General features: G+C 42.3%; 1 protein-coding gene across 1 annotated transcript in view; it reads right to left on the bottom strand.

Annotated features, from left to right (window-relative positions):
* DARS2 (aspartyl-tRNA synthetase 2, mitochondrial) overlaps positions 1-22,646 on the bottom strand; it is a 34,841-nt gene that overhangs the window by 3,684 nt on the left and 8,511 nt on the right. Inside the window, exons 7-15 of the mRNA XM_033200627.1 lie at positions 21,869-21,915; positions 18,765-18,871; positions 17,556-17,625; positions 15,905-16,084; positions 14,490-14,597; positions 9,373-9,435; positions 4,057-4,209; positions 1,037-1,255; positions 702-812 (exon numbers count right to left, since the gene is read on the bottom strand). Of these exons, the coding sequence (XP_033056518.1) occupies positions 702-812; positions 1,037-1,255; positions 4,057-4,209; positions 9,373-9,435; positions 14,490-14,597; positions 15,905-16,084; positions 17,556-17,625; positions 18,765-18,871; positions 21,869-21,915 (1,058 nt within the window). The remainder of the gene's footprint in view (positions 1-701; positions 813-1,036; positions 1,256-4,056; positions 4,210-9,372; positions 9,436-14,489; positions 14,598-15,904; positions 16,085-17,555; positions 17,626-18,764; positions 18,872-21,868; positions 21,916-22,646) is intronic.

Here is a 22,646-nt window from a genome sequence, read left to right as displayed (position 1 = left end):
TGGATTCAAATCCTGACTCTGCTTACTTTTGTACTGTCGCTTTGGCAAGTTAAGTAAGTTGCCTCAGTAAATCTCATCTTTAGAGTGGGCAGAAGAAGGATATTTATCTGCTCTATTATAATAAGGGTATTTAATATGCACTATTAATTAGTATACTTAAATAGTGCTGTTTAATAGTGCTATGTATCACATACTATTTAAGCATTTAATATTATTATTTACTTTTAATATTATTTACTTTTCCAAGTCCTACATTTAAGGTAGAGATAGCTGATGCTATTTGGTATCTTGTGAATCCTCCATTCATAACAAATGTTTAATAAAATAGGCCGATTTAAGTCAGATGCAGTGGTTCATGCCTGTAATCCCAGCACTTTGGGAGGCTGAGCTAGGACTGCTTGAGGGCAGGAGTTTGAGAGCAGTGTGAGCAACATAGGGAAAACTTCTCTCTTCAAAAAATTTAAAAAATCAGCCAGGCATGGTGGCATGTGCCTGTAGTCACAGCTACTTGGGAGGCTGAGGTGGGAGGATGTCTTAAGCGCAGGAGATTGAGACTGCAGTGAGCTATGAATGTACCAGTGGACACCTGCCTGGGTGACAGAATGTCTCAAAAACAAAACAAGCAAACAACAACAACAACTCAAAACTGAAAAATATTCTGGTAAAAAAATAAGCCCAGGACAGCAGATGATGTTTGTTACCTTTAGTAAAGTTGCCAGGATATAACGCTGTAGCTCTGCATTGTGAATTCGAATCGAACCACCTCCTATTTCATTGCCATTTAAAACCAAGTCATAGTGTTGGCTACGGGCCTAGAAGATTCACAGAGACTTTATGTTAGAGAAAATGTCTGGTTTTTTGTTGTACAGGTTAAAGACCCTGTAGATTCTTAAAGACAATGTATTAACTACTAACTCAACTCCACAATTTCTTCTGGAGCTTCCAGAACTGGGTCCTATCTTTCATCAGACCTTGAAGACTGAAGATCTTTGCCTTTATATACACATTTCCTTTTAATTTGGAAGTATAGATATACCTTTTTGGGCTCAGTGTACAGGAGGTGTATGTCACTGGGGTGGGGAGCAGTAAATGGGTGGTGGGCTGATTCCAGCTCTCTGGGATTTTCCTCCTTGGGGAGGAAGAGTGGGAAATCTACCACCCAAAGAAAAGAGAACAGAGTGGGGTCACGGAGCACCATTCCTCTTGTTTCTAGAAGGTCAGCACATTCCAGTCGTAATTTTCCCAACAAAGAGCACTGCAAACAGAAGACATAAACATTGAGTTAACTTCTTTACAGAGCAGGCAGGAAAAGACACAGCCTGGATTCCGAAGCCAGGCCATTCTCTAGGAAAGGATTAGCCAATTAACAGGATGCCCTTTGCCTCTCAGGACACAATGATCTGAGGAGGAGTCTGATTGCAACAAGGTTGAGAACAATCATCAGACGCAACTAATTGGGTGAGTACCGAATAACTCGGTGATTAAGAGCGCAGGGAACAGCACTTCATAGACCTGGGTCTGAATCTCAGTGTGGCTGATTACGAACTTCTCTGTACCCTTTTTCATTGTAAAATGGAGATAAAAATATCAACTCCAAAAGACTGCTATGAAGCTTAAGTGAGATAATGGACATAAGGTGCAGGACCTGAAAAGGTATGTGAGTGGTAGTTGTTCTGATTATTCCTCACTTCTCTTGAAGGAGTTGGTAAGTGTCTGGCACACTGTTAATGTTCAGTGAAGGCTGGCTATCACTACAGGTAATGCGGATTAGAGGTCCATTTAAGAGTGTGGCCGGGTGCAGTGGCTGACACCTGTAGTCCCAGCACTTTGGGAGGCCGAGGTGGGCGGATCACAAGGTCAGGAGTCCGAGATCAGCCAGACCAACATGGTGAAACCCCGTCTCTACTAAAAATACAAAAATTAGCCAGGCGTGGTGGCGTGCATCTGTAATCCCAGCTACTCAGGAGGCTGAGGCAGGAAAATCGCTTGAACCTGGGAGGAGGCGGAGGTTACAGTGAGCCCAGATTGTGCCACTGTATTCATGGGTTAGAAATCCAGCTCCTCCACTTCCTAGCTATGTGACTGTGAGCAAAATTTTAAGCTGTGTGCCTCACTTCTCTTATTTTTAAAATAGCAACAGTATCAGAACTTCTTTCATAGGGTTGGCATGAGGATTAAATGAGTTAATATATACAAAGTGCTTAGAACAGGGCTTGGCAAATACTAAGTGCTTAATAAGTGCTACCTATGAGGTGCAGGACTTCCCTGAGAAAGGACAGCTGGTTAGAACAGTGACATATACCTAGAGACATGATAGGGTGTTATCTTGCAGCCCATTCTATCTTACATTTATGTCTACATAAGGGACCCTCATTGTGACATTTTCAGAACGTTCATGTTATTCCTCAAAAGTCTGGTTTCTAGCTCTCTTTCAAGGAGGGCCTTGTGGGAATCAGACCTATAACTTCCTGAGAATGAAACACCAGCTTGTTTAGTTCATACCAAGAGAATGTTTAATAATCAAATCAGTTTAGAACAAAATCCCATGTTCTTTTTTAAGAAATGCATTCATAATAAAATTTGGAAATAAATAGCTTTCTTCAGTTTACTATTGTAGGGGAATGGGAGACGGGGATTACATTTAGCTTTGAAGATGAACTCTGAAACTTTTTCTTTGTAAGAAACAATGAAATAAAAATACAGATTCGAAGAAAGAACTTGATGAAGTACTAGTTAGACACACTATCATTTGGAAAAAACTATATACTAAAGTGAAAAATAAATTTATATCATGCTTGATCTTTACAGTACTTTTTAAATATTCACGTTTGACTTTGTGCTATACTTTTCTATATTTTACAAAGATTCCTAAAGCTAATTCAGTCTTCCATATCCCCTGAAGACTCATGACTCAGCCAGTGCATGATGGCACTCACCACCTACAGCTGCTATTCTTGAGGAAAAAGGGGCCCACTTTGACCAAGTTGGTCCAGGGGTGTCTGCCAGCCCACCAGCTCTCCAGTGGTGGGATCTGTCCTTCCACAATTTAGGAATGTATTATGTACAAAAGTTTGAGACTCCTAATTTTCTTCATTTGTGAAATCTTGACTCTGAAAATATTTTTTCATGATTATATGACTAATTTCACTACCCCTTAATCTAAGTGGCTTTTCTAATTAGAGTCAGGTCTAATCTATTTAAAAAAGTAATGCCAATGGAGGCTGGTAGCTAATGAAAAAAATCCTTAGTTTTTTTTTTTTGTTGTTGTTGTTGTTGTTTTTTTGAGACAGAGTTTGGCTCTGTTGGCCAGGCTGGAGTGCAGTGGCACCATCTCGGCTCACTGCAACCTCCGCCTCCCAGGTTCAGGTCATTCTCCTGCCTCAGTCTCCCGAGTAGCTGGGACTACAAAATACAAAAATTAGCCCGCCACCATGCCCGGCTAATTTTTGTATTTTTAGTAGAGATGAGGTTTCACCACGTTGACCAGGCTGGTCTCGAACTCCTGACTTCAGGTGATCAGCCCACCTCGGTCTCCCAAAGTGCTGGGATCATAGGTGTGAGCCACCATGCCCAGTCAACCCTTAGTTTTTATACAGCGCATTATAAAGTACTATAAGATTTATGCAGGCTGGGCGCGGTGGCTCATGCCTGTAATCCTAGCACTTTGGGAGGCTAAGGCGGGTGGATTGCTTAAGCTGAGGAGTTCGAGACCAGTCTGGGCAACACAGTGAAACCCCGTCTCTACCAAAATACAAAAAATTAGGTGTGGCAGTGTGCGCCTGTAATCCCAGCTACTCAGGAGGCTGAAGCAGGAGAATCTCTAGAATCGGGGAGGTGGAGGTTGCAGTAAGCCAAGATCCGCACCACTGCACTCCAGCCTGGACAACAGAGCAAACCTCTGTCTCTTAAAAAAAAAAAAAAAAAAAAAAAGATTTATGCAGAGCAGCTTCATTTTATAAATTAACAGTCTATAGTTCAAACATATACTATATACATAGGAGAGTAAGGCATTGTTCAGCATCAACAGCACTGATGGTTGCAAGTAATTTTTCTTACTGCTTTATTGTGCTCTCCAGCAGTTAGTAGGACCACATCTTCCTCTTGGGTGTCCATTAGTCTTATTAATTCCAGTCTTTGCGATTCCATTATGAAGTTAGCAACTGGAGAATTCCAGTTTCTATTGGCGTTAAGGAATACAGGTAAGATTTCCTGTGTAAAAGAAAAAGACATATTCATGTTTTTTTGTTTGTTTGTTTTGAGACGGAGTCTCGCTCAGTCCACCAGGCTGGAGTGCAGTGGCGCTATCTCGGCTCACTGCAAGCTCCGCCTCCCGGGTTCCCGCCATTCTCCTGCCTCAGCCTCCCGAGTAGCTGGGACTACAGGCGCCCGCCGCGGCGCCGGCTAACTTTTTTTTGTATTTTTAGTAGAGACGGGGTTTCACCGTGGTCTCGATCTCCTGACCTTGTGATCCGCCCGCCTCGGCCTGCCAAAGTGCTGGGATTACAGGCGTGAGCCACCGCATCCGGCCCTGTTTGTTTGTTTTTTAAACAGTGGGATTAATTTATCTTCTTATAGTACAAAGATATCTGGTTCCCAATAGAAGAGAATTTAAAAGAGATTATCTCCCTGAACCCATTCAAAATGATACTAAGGGAATTTTATAAAGTGCACAGTCGCTCATGCCTGCAGTCTCAGCACTTTGGGAGGCTGAGGTGGGTGGATTACTTGAGGCCAGGAGTTCAACACCAGCCTGGCCAACATGGTGAAACCCTGTCTCTACTAAAAATACAAAAATTAGCTGTGCCAGTTGTATGCGTCTGTAATCCTAGCTACTCAGGAAGCTGGGGCATGAGAATCACTTGAGCCTGGAAGGTAGAGGCTGCAGTGAGCTGAGATTGGGCCATTGCACTCCAGCCTGGGTGACAGAGTGAGACTCAAAAAAAAAAAAAAAAAAAAATCATTTCAACATAATGAAAAAAAGGGAGAGGGGATGAAGAATGGAGAATAATAGCAGATGACGGATTTCTGTGAATTTTTGGCAGATTGCAAGTGAACTGAGTAGGAATAATTAAAGAAGCAAGGTGCAGGAAGGTCTGGCATAAAGAACAATGGAGGCGGCCTCAGCACAAGAAGGAACTGATTTTACCCTGCAGAATTCTGGAGAGGCTCAGGACTCTTAAGCCTTGAGTGCCTAGGATAACAGACAGTGGCCTTGCTGCTCATGCTAAACTAAACCTAACCATTTACAAAGCCTCTTTAAGGATCTCGCACTTCCAACCAGCTTTTTTTCTTTTTGAGATGGAGTCTCGCTCTGTCACCCATGCTGGAGTGCAGTGGCCTGATCTTGGCTCACTGCAGTCTGCCTCCCAGGTTCAACCAATTCTCCTGCCTCAGCCTCCCTAGTTGCTAGGATTACAGATGTGTGCCACCATGCCCGGCTAATTTTTGCATTTTTAGTAGAGACAGGGTTTCACTATGTTGGCTAGGCTGGTCTCAAACTCCTGACTTCAAGCGATCTGCCTGCCTTGGCCTCCCAAAGTGCTGGGATTACAGGCGTGAGTCACTGCACCTGGCCCCAACCAGCTTTTAAAATGCCCCATTCTTGAATATGTACAGATAACCAACAATCACTGCACACTGAAGAAACACTGCAGCATTTAAAAAAAAAAAAAAAAAAAAGACCAAGATAAACCCAAAAAATTAGTCCCAGAGAAAACATAAGTTAGGGACCAAAAGAGAACTTGAATCCTCAAAGGTACTCAAAAAGATATTTTATGAATAAAACCAGAATAAGATGCAGTGAAAAAAGCTACTGGGAAATTTAAAAAAAAAAAAAAATTCAACAAAAGACTTGAAGAAATCTCCAGGAAAATAGAACAAGACAAAGAAAATGGTGAAAAATGACATGCCAAAGAAAAGAGGTTAAATTGGTTCAACATACAACTAGTAGAAATTCCAAAAAGAGGCTAGAAAAAATGATGAGGTCAAAATAGTTAGATAATAAAAGAATTTTCTACACATAAAAAGACATAAACCTTCATACTGAAAGGGCTCTTCAAGTGTGTAACACATTGAATGAAAAATGATAAAAAGGCAAACAAACTCTGAAATTTCCGAACATAAAGAATCAGAAGGCAAAAAGCTTCCAAAGAGAAAAAATCAGGTCTGCTATAATGGAGTAAATTCACACAAGCATCAGAGCATCAGACTTCTCATCAGTAGCAATACATGGGAGAAGAAAGTAAAGCAATGCCTTAAATGTTCTAAAGCTGTGCTGTCTAGTGATGCACTGTGGCTATGTACATTTAAATTAATTAAGGCCGGGCGCGGTGGCTCAAGCCTGTAATCCCAGCACTTTGGGAGGCCGAGGTGGGCGGATCACGAGGTCAGGAGATCGAGACCCTCCTGGCTAACACGGTGAAACCCCGTCTCTACTAAAAATACAAAAAACTAGCCGGGCGCGGTGGCGGGCGCCTGTAGTCCCAGCTACTCGGAGGCTGAGGCGGGAGAATGGCGTGAACCCGGGAGGCAGAGCTTGTAGTGAGCTGAGATCCGGCCACTGCACTCCAGCCTGGGCGACAGAGCGAGACTCCGTCTCAAAAAAAAAAAAAAAAAAATTAATTAAAATGAAATAAAGTAAAAAGTTCAGCCCTTTAGTTGTACTATCCTGTTTCAAGTGCTCACTAGCTGCATTGGCTAGCAACAACTATACTGAACAATGCAGACATAAAACGTTTCCATCATTACAGAAAGTTTTATTGGACAGCACTCTTCTAAGATGATATGGCTGTCAATTCAAAATTTTGTACTAAGCCAAATTATTATTAATCAAGTATGAGGTTTTAAATATAAAGACATTTTGTAAGAACTCAGTAAGTTGATCTCTCACATGCTTTCTTAGGAAGTTACTTGACTACATACTCCAACACAAAAAAGAAAGAGGAAAACCTGGGATCCAGGATGAGTTACTTCAACTCAAAAGAATGAAGAAAAGGTTCAGAAAGACAGCTGAGCAGAAGGTACAGAGTAACTAGGTGAGGTCTGTTTATGTGAGCCTTATCTCTCATCACAGGAAGTTAACAAGGTTTAAATGAATTAAGTAAAAAGAAAAAAGTATGTAGAGATATTTCCAAAAACACAGATACTCTGGCAGAATACTAGGATGGATGCAGCAGGCTAGAGCAAATGATTATTGCATTTCATCATTAATGCTTCTTTATTTTTTGAACCATGTCTATGCCAAATGTTGCTAAAAACATGTAAGATCTTCTAAAAGCAATTAGAAGCCAAATCAAGTTAAAAACATTAATAAAAATAGTAGTAGTAGTACCCATTTCTTACATAAAAGTTCAGGAAATTAGGAAGGAAAAAGAAGAAGAAAGAGAACAATGAAAGAAGAAAATGTAATAATAGTCCCATCAACTGAAGGCTGCCAAAGTTAACCTTCAGGCTTATTTCCTGGTCCTATGGTTCTTAGATGCAGATTTTATACACTAATAAAATAAAAATAAACAAAATTGGAAGATACAGGGTTGCCAATTTTTAATTTTATAAAGAAAAGGCATATTTCATCCCCCTGCTCCCCCCACCACCAACAGAGAAATAAAGGATAGTTCTTTAAATTTGTTTAACTTTATGAAAAGCTTGTTATATTGCCCTGACTTTTCTGATTTTGTCTCAATCCATTTTGGAAACCACTATCCTAATCTTTTTTTCTTATATAAAAATCTACTTATTGTTCTTTGTGCTTGAAGTATGAGGCTTGGGAAATGGTGGTAGAGGTAGGTAGTCCATTTTCAAGATACAAATATAATGTTTTTACATGGTTATAACCAGTATAAATATAATTCTATAGCCTCCTTTTCTTACATATCATTATAAGAGCATTATTCGTCTATTAAGTCTTAGAAAACAAGATTTTAAAAAGGAACTTTAATATTAATTCCTTTGATTATATCATACTTTATTTAATTACTCCCATATGGTTTCATTTTATTCCTGTTATCATACCTAAGATTCTTTCCGTTTTTTTTGAGACAGGGTCTCACTGTGTCACCCAGGCTGGAGTGCAGTGGCGTGAACACAGCTTACTGTAGCCTCCATCTCCTGGGCTCAAGTGATCCTCCCACCTCAGCCTCTCAAGTAGTTGGGATGCCACCATGCCCAGCTAATTTCTTTTCTGCTTTTTGTAGACGAGGTCTCACTATGTTGTCCAGGCTGGTCTCAGACTTCTGGGCTCCAGTGATACTCCCACCTTGGGCTCCCAAAGTGCTAGATTACAGGTATGTGCTCCCGTGCCTGGATCCTTTCTTTTTTTTTTGAGATAGGGTCTCACTCTGTCACCCAGGCTAGAATGCAGTGGCATGATCATAGCTCACTGCAACCTTGAACTCCTGGGCTTATGAGTCTCCTGCCTAGTCTCCCAAGTAGCTGGGACTACAGACAGACATGTGCTACTATGCCCAGTTAATATTTGTTTATTTATTTAGAGACTGTGGCCCAGGCTGGAGTACAGTGGTGTGATCTCAGCTCACTGCAACCTCCACCTCCTGTGTTCAAGTGATTCTCCTGCATCAGCTTCTCAAAGTAGCTGGGATTACAAGTGTGCACCACCACACCTGGCTAAGTTTTTGCTTTTTTTTTTGAGATAGAGTCTTGCTCTGTCGCCCAGGCTGGAGTGCAGTGGCCCAATCTCAGCTCACTGTAAACTCTGCCTCCCAGGTTCATGCCGTTCTCCTGCCTCAGCCTCCTAAGTATCTGGGACTATAGGCCCCTGCCACCATGCCCGGCTAATTTTTTTGTATTTTTGGTAGAGACGGGGTTTCACCGTGTTAGCCAGGATGGTCTTGATCTCCTGACCTTCTGATCCGTCTGCTTCGGCCTCCCAAAGTGCTGGGATTACAGGCATGAGCCACTGTGCTTGGCCAATTTTTTTTTTCCAAGATGGAATCTTGCTCTGATGCCCAGGTTAGAGTGCAGTGGCACAATCTTAGCTCACTGTAGCCTCAAACACCAGGCTCAGGTGATTCTCCCACCTCAGCCTCCTAAGTAGCTGGGACTAGGGGTGCAACAGGGCAGCATGGTGGCCTGAGCCTGTAGTCCTAGCTACTTGAGAGAGAGGCAGGAGCATTGCTTGAGCCTAAGAAATCAAGGCAGCAGTGAGCTATTATGGCACCACCACTCCAGCCTGGGCGACAGAATAAGACCACATCTCCAAAATAAATATATAAATAAAATAAAAAATAAATAAAGGCAGAAGAATGATCTGAAATAACAAGATGCTTAAAACTAATGATAATGATAGTTTAGTTAATAATAGTTAAAAATACTGAATCTCTATAAGGAAAAAAACCACTCTAATTAACTCCTTACCTGATTAAAATGGTCAGCTGCAAATTTTCTGATGGATTCAATGTCTTTCCTTTTTAAGTATTTCTGATGAAAGAAAGATCAAAGTAAACTTGTCATTATGACACTTAGCTTCATAAACATGGTTATGTGATCAAATGACAAACAAATATATTTTGTGTCTTCCTATTACGATAGTTAAGATTTAATAAAAATTCAATATCTGGGCTGGGCACGGTGGCTCATGCCTGTAATCCCAGCACTTTGGGAGGCCGAGATGGGTGGATTGCTTGAAAGTTGGGAGTTCAAAACCAGCCTGACCAACATGGTGAAACCCCGTCTCTACTAAAAATACAAAAATTAGTTGGGTGTGATGGCAGATGCCTGTAATCCCAGCTACTCGGGAGGTTGAGGCAGGAGAATCACTTGAATGCAGGAGGCAGAGGCTGCAGTGAGCCGAGACTGTGCCACTGCACTCCAGCCTGGGTAACAAAGTGAGATTCTGCCTCAAAAAAAAAAAAAAAAATCAATTTCTGCTACCAAATGACACATTTTTAAAGCTTGTTACAGTGCTTATTTTTTCCAGTTATGCAACTTAAAAAAATTTTTTTTTGCGATGGAGTCTAGCTCTGTCACCCAGGCTGGAGTACAGTGGCGTGATCTCAGCTCACTGAAAACTTCACCTCCCAGGTTCAAGCGATTCTTCTGCCTCAGCCTCCCAAGTAGCTGGGATTACAGGTGCCCGCCACCACACCCAGCTAATTTTTGTATTTTTAGTAGAGATGGGGTTTCACTATGTTGACCAGGCTGGTCTTGAACTCCTGATGTCATGTGATCTGCCCGCCTTGGCCTCCCAAAGTGCTGGGATTACAGGTGTGAGCCACCGCCCTGGGCATGCAGCTCTTATTGCAAATAGCTGTGAATGTATTCCACAGAAGACCCTTTATATCTAATATGCAGGATAAATGTTCAACATGAATGTCTACAACTGAATTGTGAAAGAAAACTTTCAGATCAATAAAAGGATTCAGAATTTGATTATTTGAGGTTTCTTAAAATTCTATCTTTTTTGAAATTATCTCAATGTCTTTCTTTTTTTTTTTTTTTTTTTTTTTGAGACGGAGTCTCGCTCTGCCGCCCAGGCTGGAGTGCAGTGGCCGGATCTCAGCTCACTGCAAGCCCCGCCTCCTGGGTTTACGCCATTCTCCTGCCTCAGCCTCCCAAGTAGCTGGGACTACAGGAGCCCGCCACGTCGCCCGGCTAGTTTTTTGTATTTTTTAGTAGAGACGGGGTTTCACCGTGTTAGCCAGGATGGTCTCGATCTCCTGACCTCGTGATCCGCCCGTCTCGGCCTCCCAAAGTGCTGGGATTACAGGCTTGAGCCACCGCGCCCGGCCTCAATGTCTTTCAAATGAGACATTATGGTTATCATGTTACATAACTTGGAAGTGATCCAAACACTTACACAGTTTGATGTTTTGGGGTGTATTCCCCCTGCCTTTGAGAGCATGATGTCTTATCAGATTCCCTATGTGAGAACTTGGAGTCAACTCCCTCTTCCCCCCAGGAATGTTACCTCAAACCTTATCATAATACCCATGTGTGAATTACTGACCTCAACTACTGGACTTCAAAAATACAGATAAACTTAAGAGTTCCGCAGATACTTTGATAGCACATGCTGTGACGGGATATACTCTGTCAACTGCTTCTCCTACAGCCAAGAGATGGGTGACACCGTTAGCCTTGGAGCTAATCTCCGAAGCCTTGCCCACCCACACTGGCACTGCCCTCTAGCATCGAGGGACCTTAGGTGTAGTCTGTACTGTGGTGGTCAAACCAGCTTCTCCCAAGAACTGCTCATATAAGAGTACACCTCAGGCCGGGCGCGGTGGCTCAAGCCTGTAATCCTAGCACTTTGGGAGGCCGAGACGGGCGGATCACGAGGTCAGGAGATCGAGACCATCCGGGCTAACACGGTGAAACCCTGTCTCTACTAAAAATTACAAAAAACTAGCCAGGCGAGGTGGCGGGCGCCTGTAGTCCCAGCTACTCGGGAGGCTGAGGCAGGAGAATGGCGTGAACCCGGGAGGCGGAGCTTGCAGTGAGCTGAGATCCGGCCACTGCACTCCAGCCTGGACAACAGAGCGAGACTCCGTCGCAAAAAAAAAAAAAAAAAAAGAGTACACCTCAAACTTTAATTAGACTTTACTTTCCCCAGAGGACTACTTCCATCCTAATAGAGCAAGTGGACTTTAATAATTTTGGAACTCACTCGCTATGTCATTAATACACCTCAGCTACTGTTTTCCCTGTGAGGATTATTCATGTTATTCTCTCTTTTTTTTTTTTTTTTTTTGAGACGGAGTCTCACTCTGTTGCCCAGGCTGGAGTGCAGTGATGTGATCTCGGATCCCTGCAACCTCTGCCTCCAGGGGTCAAGCGATTCTCCTGCCTCAGCCTCCTGAGTAGCTGGAACTACAGGTGCCTGCCACCACACCTGGCTAAATTTTTATATTTTTAGTACAGACGTACCAAAATTTTTAGTACAGATCGTATTGGCCAGGCTGCTCTTGATCTCCTGACCTCGTGATCCGCCTGTCTCAGCTTCCCAAAGTGCTAGGATTACAGGTGTGAGCCACCGCGCCTGGCTCTTATTCTCTCTCTTTTAAGCATCGTGAACCTAAGAAAAAATTTTCTTTGTATGGCAATAAACCATGTGATTTGTGAAATCATATTTTAATCATCTTATTTCTACCATAAGCCATGCATCATTAACTATATTCATGCGGCATTTAACTAGGTATGGGAGGTATAAAAAGATGAAAACATGATCCACACTCCTGCAGTTCTTATATGTACTTGAGAAAGAACAGACAAACTTGAAATGGTGTACATAATAATAGGCAAAATATCATACTGAGCTTACGTGAACATATTTCTTATGCCTGGACTATAGTATGCACAATAAATTACTTTTTTTTTTTAAGATGGAGTGTTGCTCTGTCATGCAGGCTGGAGTGCAGTGGTGTGATCTCGTGCTCACTGCAGCCTCTGCCTATTGGGCTCAAGTGATTCTACTGCCTCAGCCCCCCAGGTAGCTGAGATTACAGGCACCCACCACAATGCCCAGCTAATTTTTTTATTTTTAGTAGAGACAGGGTTTTGCCTTGGCCTCCCAAAGTGCTGGGATTACAGGCGTGGGCCACCGTGCCCAGCATGAGAATAAATTACATTTTACTGGATATATGAAGTAAATAAAAAGTAATGAGAGGCCAGGCATGGTGGCTCACACCTGTAATCCCAGCACTTTGGGAGGCTGAGGTGGGTGGATTACCTCAGGTCAGGAGTTTGAGACCATCCTGGCTAACATGGTGAAACTCTATCTCTACTAAAAATACAAAGAAAACTTAGCCAGGCGTGGTGGCATGTGCCTGTAGTCCCAGCTACTCAGGAGGCTAAGGCAGGAGAATCGCTTGAACCCGGGAGGCGGAGGTTGCAGTGAGCCAAGATTGCAGCGCTGCACTCCAGCCTGGGCGACAGAGCAAGACTCCGTCTAAAAAAAAAAAAAAAGAAAGTAATGAGACTGAGTTCTTACTCCATTCTGAATATACTGCTTACGTATCCAAATGAGTATAGACTTTCAAAATCACAATCTTATTTAAAATATAACTGGAATGCTTCTTATGAAATTACTTTTAAAGCAGATGTACTACCTACAGAAAAGAAGTGTGTACCATTGCTTTAGTCAATGCTTGCTCAGCCCAACCATTCTCTCTCTCTCTTCTACCCCCTCTTCCCCTTCCTTTTTGCTTTTTTAGCTCCATCTCCTTTTATTTCCCTGTTATTAATGCAATTTAGATGAGAACTCTCAGAAGATCAAGAATCAACATGCAATGGCCATGCTGGCGCTGATACAGGGCTAAGAGATAGACAACTGAGGCTGCAGGCAGAATACTACCTATTATTTTATGCTCACACAGTATCTACAATGAAGTACAGGAGTACTACATAGCATCGTTTATTACTTATTTTATTTTATTTTTTTTGAGACAGAGTCTCTCTCTGTCGCCCAGGCTGGAGTGCAGTGGCGTGATCTCCACTCACTGCAAGCTCCGCCTCCTGGGTTCACGCCATTCTCCTGCCTCAGCCTCCCGAATAGCTGGGACTACAGGTGCCCGCCACCGCGCCTGGCTATTTTTTGTACTTTTAGTAGAGCCGGGGTTTCACCGTGTTAGCCAGGGTGGTCTCCATCTCCCGACCTCGTGATCTGCCCGTCTCGGCCTCCCAAAGTGCTGGGATTACAGGCGTGAGCCACCGCACCCGGCCTATTACTTATTTTTGAGACAGAGTCTTGCTCTATTATCCAGGTTAGAATGCAGTGGCACAATCATGGCTCACTGCAGCCTTGAACTCTTTGCCTCAAGTGATCCTTCGACCTCAGCCTCCCGAATAGCTGGGACTACAGGTGTGAGCCACCACGCCAGGTAATTTTTGTAGAGACGAGGTCTGTGTTCCCCAGGCTGGTCTTGAACTCCTGAGCTTAAGCAATTCTCCTGCCTTGGCCTCCCACAGTGTTGGCATTATAGCCATGAGCTACTATGCCTGGCTGATAGCACCGTTTAAAAGGGGGGGAGGAGAAAAACACCCTGGATCTGGAATGTAAACTCACATTCATAAGATTTTATTGTTCTCTACTTTTAGAAACACTTTTAGACTCTGTATAAAAATACCTATTTTTTTTTTTTTTTAGAGTTTTGCTCTTGTTGCCCAGGCTGGAGTGCAATGGTGTGATCTCAGCTCACTGCAACCTCCGCCTCCCAGGTTCAAGTAATTCTCCTGCCTCAGCCTCCCAAGTAGCTGGGATTACAGGCACCTGCCACCACGCCTGACTAATTTTTTAGTAGAGATGGGGTTTCACCATGTTGGCCAGACTGGTCTTGAACTCCTGACCTCAAGTGATCCACCCACCTTGGCCTCCCAAAGTGCTAGGATTACAGGCGTGAGTCACCACGCCCAGCAAAAATACCTATTTTTATTTAAAAAGACTTGTTCTTTCTGAAGTTTAAATATGACAGTATTGAACAAAGTTACTTCCAAAGCATACATTCTAGAGAAACACAGAACTATACTTCACTTACTGCTCCTTCAGGGATACATATGGCTTTCACAGTTCCATGGGGCTTACTAAGTGCATCTTGAAGAAATCCAATCTCTGTGTTTCTGAACACATCACTGATATCTATAATCTGGAAAATGGGTAACAAAAAGAGATAACTAAATATGAAGTAATTTTTATCTGAAAACATTTTACAAACAAGATTTTAAAGAAGAGAATAGATCTTGATAATTTAACATTTATAGACTACATTCAAAGAGTGTTTACCATGGGTTAAGCAATATGACCAGTGTTTTACATATACTCATTCATTTAATCTGCATGAAACTATGAGGTTAGCACTCTTTATTATCCCTATTTCATAGATGAAACCAAGACACAGAAATAAGGAACTTGCCCAAGATGGCATAGCTAGTAAGTGGCAGAGCCAGAATTTAACCTAAGCAGCCTGATTTAAGAACCAGATTAAGATTCCAGGCTTGGTACAGAGGCTCACGCTATAATCTCAGCACTTTGGGAGGCTGAGGTGGGCAGATCACCTGAGGTCAGGAGGTCAGTCTGGCCAACATGGCAAAACCCCATCTCTACTAAAAATACAAAAATTAGCCAGTGTGGTGGTACACACCTGTAGTCCCAGCTACTCGAGAGGCTGAGGCAGGAGAATCACTTGAACCCAGGAGGTGGAAGTTGCAGTGAGCCAAGATCTCACCACTGCACTCCAGCCTGGGCAACAGCGCAAGACTCCGTCTCAAAAAAAATAAAAAAAGAACCACTATTCCATATTACAAACGAAGAAACAAGAAGTAGTTGAGTTGGCAGCTATAAGTTGGTAGTTATGACTTTTTGTGTATTGTATTTTTTTCATTCTAAGAATTGAGCACTGACTATTCACAGACCAGGCAGGACTCAATTTCTAAAGAACATGCACTGAGAAGTGAGATATAGAAATGTCACCAGCATTATGGGGATCAAGGGATATTGCTGTTTAAGATCAAACAAGTAGAGGTCTGGTAATGAAACTGTTCTATATAAATTCTACCCCTGCCTTAAATACTTACAGATATTAATAATTTGAATAAACATTGTATTCAAATACAACTTAGTAACTCCTTGGCTTTAAAAAAAACTGAAAAGGAAAGAATAGCTATTTTTTTCTTTCAAGTTACCATTCATATCCATATAATCAATAACTTGCAAGTAATAAAAACTTCATAGCAAGAATGTTGCTCTTGGAAATGGATCTTGGAACATGATAGATAGAAAGCACTGTATTGCTAACATGCTATTATTCTCTCTTGCTCTAGCTCTGTAACAACAAAGGTAACAAGGTCACAAAAATATCCTCTAACAGTGTGTAACACTTGTCAATTTCAAAGTGGTTTAAAAAGACTGCAGGATTATTTGGGGACAGAGTCCTAGAAAAGTGAAGATAAGTACCTTCATGCCAAAGCGAGTGTCAGGTTTATCAGTTCCATAGGTGGCCAGCGCCTCAGTAAAAGTCACAGTGGGAAAAGGAACAACCACAGGATCTTTGTCATTGGGCCAGGAATATTGGAGCAAACCCTCAATTAAACTCTGGATCCCAGTCTGGTCTACAAAAGACATCTCTATGTCAATCTGAAACCAAAGTAACATATGGAAACTAATTTAGCCACAGTATATACACGTTTATATATTTTTCTGCTTTCAAGTTACTATAGAATTTTGCACACAAATAATACATGCGGAGAGTATAAATATTATTGTACATCTCTTTTATGTCAGACACTGTGCTAATGGCCTTACATACATTAACTTGTTTAGTTCTCACAACTATTGCATGGCTGAAGGCTCAGAGAACTAAGTTACTTATTTGCGTATGTGCAATTAGTAAGCAGCAAAGCTACATCTGATCCCAGGTCTGTCCAACTCCAAAGCTCATAATTTTTTCACTTCAACACGATTAAAATGCTTTTGGCCAGGTATGGTGGCTCACGCCTGTAAACCCAGCACTTTGGGAGGCCGAGGCAGGCAGATCACGAGGTCAGGAGATCGAGACCATCCTGGCCAACATGGTGAAACCCCGTCTCTAATAAAAACACAAAAAATTAGCCAGACATGGTGGCACGCACCTGTAGTCCCAGCTACTTGGGAGGCTGAGGCAGTTGAATTGCTTGAACCCGGGAGGTAAAGGCTGAAGTGAGCCAAGATTGTGCCACTGCACTCCAGCCTGGGAGACAGAGCAAGACTCTGTCTCAAAAAAAATAAAAATAAAAATAAAAATAAAATAAAATGCTATTATACAGAAAGCAAATCATAATAGCTTTGGTAAGTCCACATATTAGATTAAAATATCAATATATAAAATTATTCGTTCTTAATATATAAGAGATTTGTTTTAAGGGTTTTATCATGAACATTAGAACATGACTTAAGGACTTTATCATGAACATTAGAACACTTTAGGAATTTCTGGCATTCCTTAGTTGCTGACCACATTCTTTATGAAAAGGACACATGCTCGCTTTGGCAGCACATATACTAAAATTGGAATGACAGTGTGGCCCCTGTGCTATCCAAGGAAAGAAAAAAATTCAAAAAAGGACACATGCAATGGATTAAAAAACTGAATAGTTTCTCAACTGCAGGTGAGTTTAATTAACTATCTGATGGATAAAATGTAATGAGAAGTAAAGTATTAATACTGCACTGGTCTTGAAAATACTATTTTAGGCTGTGCGCAGTGGCTTATGCCTGTAATCGCCAGCACTTTGGGAGGCCGAGGCGGGTGGATCACAAGGTCAGGAGATAGACACCATCCTGGTGAACACGGTGAAACCCTGTCTCTACTAAAAATACAAAAAATTAGCCAGGCGTGGCAGTGTGTGCCTGTAATCCCAGCTACTCAGGAGGCTGAGGCAGGAGGATGGTGTGAACCCGGGAGGCAGAGCTTGCAGTGGGCTGAGATCACGCAACTGCACTCCAGCCTAGGTGACAGAGCAAGACTCTGTCTCAAAACAAACAAACAAACAAACAAAAAACAAAAAAAAAAACTATTTTCAAAATTGTAAGCCTGAATTTTAAGAAACAAGTGAATATAACTTTGTACCTGAGTAAATTCAGGCTGTCTGTCTGGTCTTGAACCTTCATCTCGATAACATCGGGCAACCTGAAAATATCTACAATTGAGAAATAGCATTAATAGAGTCATGATTCTAGGAAGACATACACACTTTTTCCCAAAAGTTTAAGGCAATGCAAGTTATAAAACAATGATACTTAAAAAATGTAAGAAGGGCCAGCCATGGTGGCTCATGCCTGTAATCCCAGCACTTTGGGAGGCCGAGGCGGGCAGATTGCAAGGTCAGGCATTCACAACCAGCCTGGCCAACATGGTGAAACCCTGTCTCTACTAAAAATACAAAAATTAGCCGGGCGCGGTGGTGTGCACCTGTAATCTTAGATACTCGGGAGGCGAAGGCAGGAGAATCACTTCAACCTGGGAGGCAGAGGTTGCAGTGAGCCGAGATCACGCCATTGCACTCCAGCTTGGGTGACAGAGCAAGACTCTGTCTCAAAAAAAAAAAAAAGTAAGAAATACTTTTATTTTTTATGACACTTTAATAGAATTAGATATACAGCTGACCTATGAGAAGTTGTTCTAATATTGTTTTCAAAATAAACACTGGCATCTCTGGATGTTTGTACATTAGACTGGCATGCAAATCAGTCCATGCCAGTTCTTTTTATTAAAACATTTTTTTAGTCCATGCTTCTTCATATATATTCTTTTGCTTTGACCAAAGTGAAATACTTACTGTACCATGGATACACATGAGACTTTCTGTGCTATGCCATTCCAACTCTCATCTTCAACTGCTGAAATGTAGCTCTGTCCTCAAAGGTCAAGCTCACAAAGTTTTCTAAATTTCCTCAAACAATGTAATTTTAAAGCTCTTAATACCTAATTTGCAAATCTCAATACATTTACATTTGGTTTATATCACAGTTGGTTTTATACATTATCCTGTTCTGGCTTACTAGCCTTAACACCTTGAGAGCAGAACCTGTTCTTTTTGTTGTTGTTGTTTAAATCCCTTCTCACATCTACTAGCACAGAGCTTTGTACGTGGTGGCCACCCAATAAACCTTTAATAAAGGATTATTACGAATTATGAGGGTATTTTATAAGTATTCTCCAAACTCTCAAAAATTTTCTATCCTTCTCTTGAGAACAGAGAGGATTTTGTGTTTCCTTTTTTCCCTTTGTTTTTCTCTTTTCCTTCTCTGACAACTGCTACCATAAAAAAAAGCTCACCTGTCGAAACCACCAACCATCAAAAGTTGCTTAAACTGTTGAGGACTCTGAGGGAGAGAATAAAACTTTCCAGGTTCCCTGGATGGTACTAAAAATTCTTTGGCACCCTTTCAAAGAGAGAGAGAAGACAGATTATTAAAAAACAAAAATAAACCCAAGATATAACTGACTAGTAGAAGCTGTTACTTCAGTTTATCAATGAATGACTAAAGAACAAAGTTCCTACAATGACAGAGATAATTTCCCACTTATCTTTGAGTCCCTAAAAAGACTTGCACATAATAGGCTTTAAACACCATTATATGTGATAGGTGTTAAGTTTATACTTGTGGAATTGAATTTCCAATTCTGTTACTAGATGAATGAATTTTGTGTATCATTTCCTATCCAAGTAATTCCTAATTGCATTTCCAAATTAAACTGTAGTTTTATAATTTCATAGACTGTATAAATAGAGTTAATATTAATGTTTAGAAATGTCTTTTTTTTTTGAGACAGAGTCTTGCTCTTGTCACCCAGGCTGGAGTGCAATGGCACAATCTTGGCACGCTGCGATCTCCGCCTCCCGGGTTGAAGTGATTCTCCTGCCTCAGCCTCCCAAGTAGCTGTGATTACAGGTGTCTGCCACCACCACACCCTGCTAATTTTTGTATTTTAGTAGAGATGGGGTTTCGCCATGTTGGCCAGACTGGTCTTGAACTCCTGACCTCGTGATCTGACCGCCTTGGCCTCCCAAAGTGCTGGGATTACAGGTGTGATCCACTGCCCCTGGCCAGAAATGTCCATTTTTATTTATTAAAAAGAATTTCTTTTTGAGAGAGAGTCTTGGTCTGTCACCCAGGTTGGAGTGCAGTGGTACAATCTGGGCTCACTGCAAACTCTGCCTTCTGGATTCAAGTGATTCTCCTGCCTTAGCCTCTTGAGCAGCTGGGATTACAGGTTCCTGCCACTGCACCTGGCTTTTTTTTTTTTTTTTTGAGTTGTTGTCTCGCTCTGTCTCCCGGGCTGGAGTGCAATGGCATGATCTTGGCTCATTGCAACCTCCACTTCCTGGGTTCAAGCGATTCTCCTATCTCGGCCTCCTGAGTATTTGGGACTACAGGTGCCTGCCAACACGCCTGGCTAAATTTTTTTTTGTACTTTCAGTAGAGACGGGGTTTCACCATGTTGGTCAGGTGGGTCTTGAACTCCTGATCTCAGGTGATCCACCCACTTCGGCCTCCCAAAGTATTGGGATTACAAGCATGAGCCACAGTGCCCGGCCTAATTTTTGTTCTTTTAGTAGAGACGAGGTTTCACCATGTTGGCCATGGTTGGCCAGGCTGGTCTCTAACTCCTGACCTCAAGATCTGCCCGCCTCGGCCTCCCAGAGTGCTGAGATTATAGGTGTGAGCCACTGCGCCTGGCCGAAAAATGTCAATTTTTAATATATGAGAGATTTATTCTTTAATTTTTTTTCCTCTTCCATTTTTTTTTTTTTTTTTTTTTTTTTTCTTTTTGAGATGGAGTCTTGCTCTGTCACCGGGGCTGGAGTGCAGTGGCCGGATCTCAGCTCACTGCAAGCTCCGCCTCCCGGGTTTACGCCATTCTCCTGCCTCAGCCTCCCGAGTAGCTGGGACTACAGGCGCCCGCCACCTCGCCCGGCTAGTTTTTTGTATTTTTTTTTAGTAGAGACGGGGTTTCACCGTGTTAGCCAGGATGGTCTCGATCTCCTGACCTCGTGATCCGCCCGTCTCGGCCTCCCAAAGTGCTGGGATTACAGGCTTGAGCCACCGCGCCCGACCCATTTTTTTTTTCTTTAAAGAGATAGGGTCTTGTTGCCCAAGCTGGTCTTGGACTCCTGGAATCAAGTCATCCTCCTTGCTTCAGCCTCCCAAAGTACTAAGACTACATGTATGAGCCACCGCGTCTGGCCAAGATATTTGTTCTTAAAGAACCAGTTCATTGACTGGGTGTGGTGGCACACACCTGTAATCCCAGCACTTTGGGAGGCTGAGGCAGGTGGATCATCTGAGGTCAGGATTTTGAGACCAGCCTGGCCAACGTGGCGAAACTCCATCTCTACTAAAAAAATACAAAAATTGGCCGGGCGCGATGGCTCATGCCTGTAATCTCAGCATTTTGGGAGGCCGAGGCGGATGGATCACGAGGTCAGGAGATCGAGACCATCCTGGCTAACACAGTGAAACCCCATCTCTACTAAAAAATACAAAAAATTAGCCAGGCATGGTGGCGGGCACCTGTAGTCCCAGCTACACAGGAGGCTGAGGCAGGAGAATGGCGTGAACCTGGGAGGCACAGCTTGCAGTGAGCCGAGATCACACCACTGCACTCCAGCCTGGGTAACAGTGAGACTCTATCTTAAAAAAAAAAAAAAGAAAAAGAAAAAATACAAAAATTAACAGGGCATGGTGGCACACACCTGTAGTCCCAGCTACTTGGGAGGCTGAGGCGGGAGAATCGCTTGAATCTAGTAGGTGGATTCAAGTGACAGAATGCTGACAGAACAAGACTCTGTCTTAAAACAAATAAACAAACAATTTATTAATGATTTACATCTTCAAACCTCAAACAAGACCAGGCAAGGTGGCTCACACCTGTAATCCCAGCACTTTGGGAGGCCGAGGTGGGTGGATCATTTCAGGTCAGGTGCTCGAGACCAGCCTGGCCAACATGGTGAAACTCTGTCTCTACTAAAAACACAAAAGTTAGCCGGGCATGGTGGTGCATGCCTGTAATCCCAGCTACTCAGGAGGCTGAGCCATGAGAATCGCTTGAATCCAGTAGGCAGAGGTTGCAGTGAGCTGAGATCAAGCTACTGCACTCCAGCCTGGATGATGGAGTGAGACGCTGTCTCAAAAAAAAAAAAAAAAAAACCAAAACAAACAAAAAAACTCAAAGGAAAGAATACTTATGTGGAATAAAATGGTTCTGACTCAAAATACCCAAATAATTTTCTCAATTCTTCAGAAAAACCTAGTTAATATGACCGTCCTGAGGCAGTAAATAAAATAAAAGTGGACCAAGTGACTATAAAGGCAAAGTGGTCTAGCTTTATAACTAATAGGACATATTTAATAGACTGATTGAAGGAATATACATACCCCTGGGGTCCTCTTAAACAATGTGGGGGTTTCTATATCCACAAACCCTAAAAAGAGAGAAACATTATCACTTAGTAGATAGGAATGTGAAATTTGTCATATATGATGTCCACAATATAGTACAACAAATCTGAGGCTTCCCTTTAATTAAGAATTTTAGCTGAAATAAGCTGCCAAGCCTACTGGTGCTGGTTTCTTTTTTTTTTTTTGAGACGGAGTCTTGCTCTGCCGCCCAGGCTGGAGTGCAGTGGCCGGATCTCAGCTCACTGCAAGCTTCGCCTCCCGGGTTTACGCCATTCTCCTGCCTCAGCCTCCCGAGTAGCTGGGACTACAGGCGCCCACCTCGTCGCCCGGCTAGTTTTTTGTATTTTTAAGTAGAGACAGGGTTTCACCATATTAGCCAGGATGGTCTCGATCTCCTGACCTCGTGATCCGCCCGTCTCGGCCTCCCAAAGTACTGGGATTACAGGCTTGAGCCACCGCGCCCGGCCACTGGTGCTGGTTTCTACAAATCTAAGAAGGAAGCTGAAGATTTTCATAAATACTATTCTGTTCATAAAGCATACTGTCCACATAAAATAATTCTAAATATTTAATGGATTCTTGTCTACTGAACTATTCTGATTTTTAAAATGTTCTATTAGTGTAGAAATAATACAAATGTAGCAGAAAAAGTCCAGGACTGAATGAGATGTCTAGTTTAATTCACATGACATTTTGAGCTCCCAATAAATGATATATGCACATGATAAAGAATTAAGAAAACTGGCTGGGTATC

Source organism: Trachypithecus francoisi, unplaced genomic scaffold (genome assembly GCF_009764315.1).
Source record: "Trachypithecus francoisi isolate TF-2019V2 unplaced genomic scaffold, Tfra_2.0 Lachesis_group5, whole genome shotgun sequence".
Lineage (NCBI taxonomy): Eukaryota > Metazoa > Chordata > Mammalia > Primates > Cercopithecidae > Trachypithecus > Trachypithecus francoisi.
This window is presented reverse-complemented; position numbering and strand designations above follow the sequence as displayed.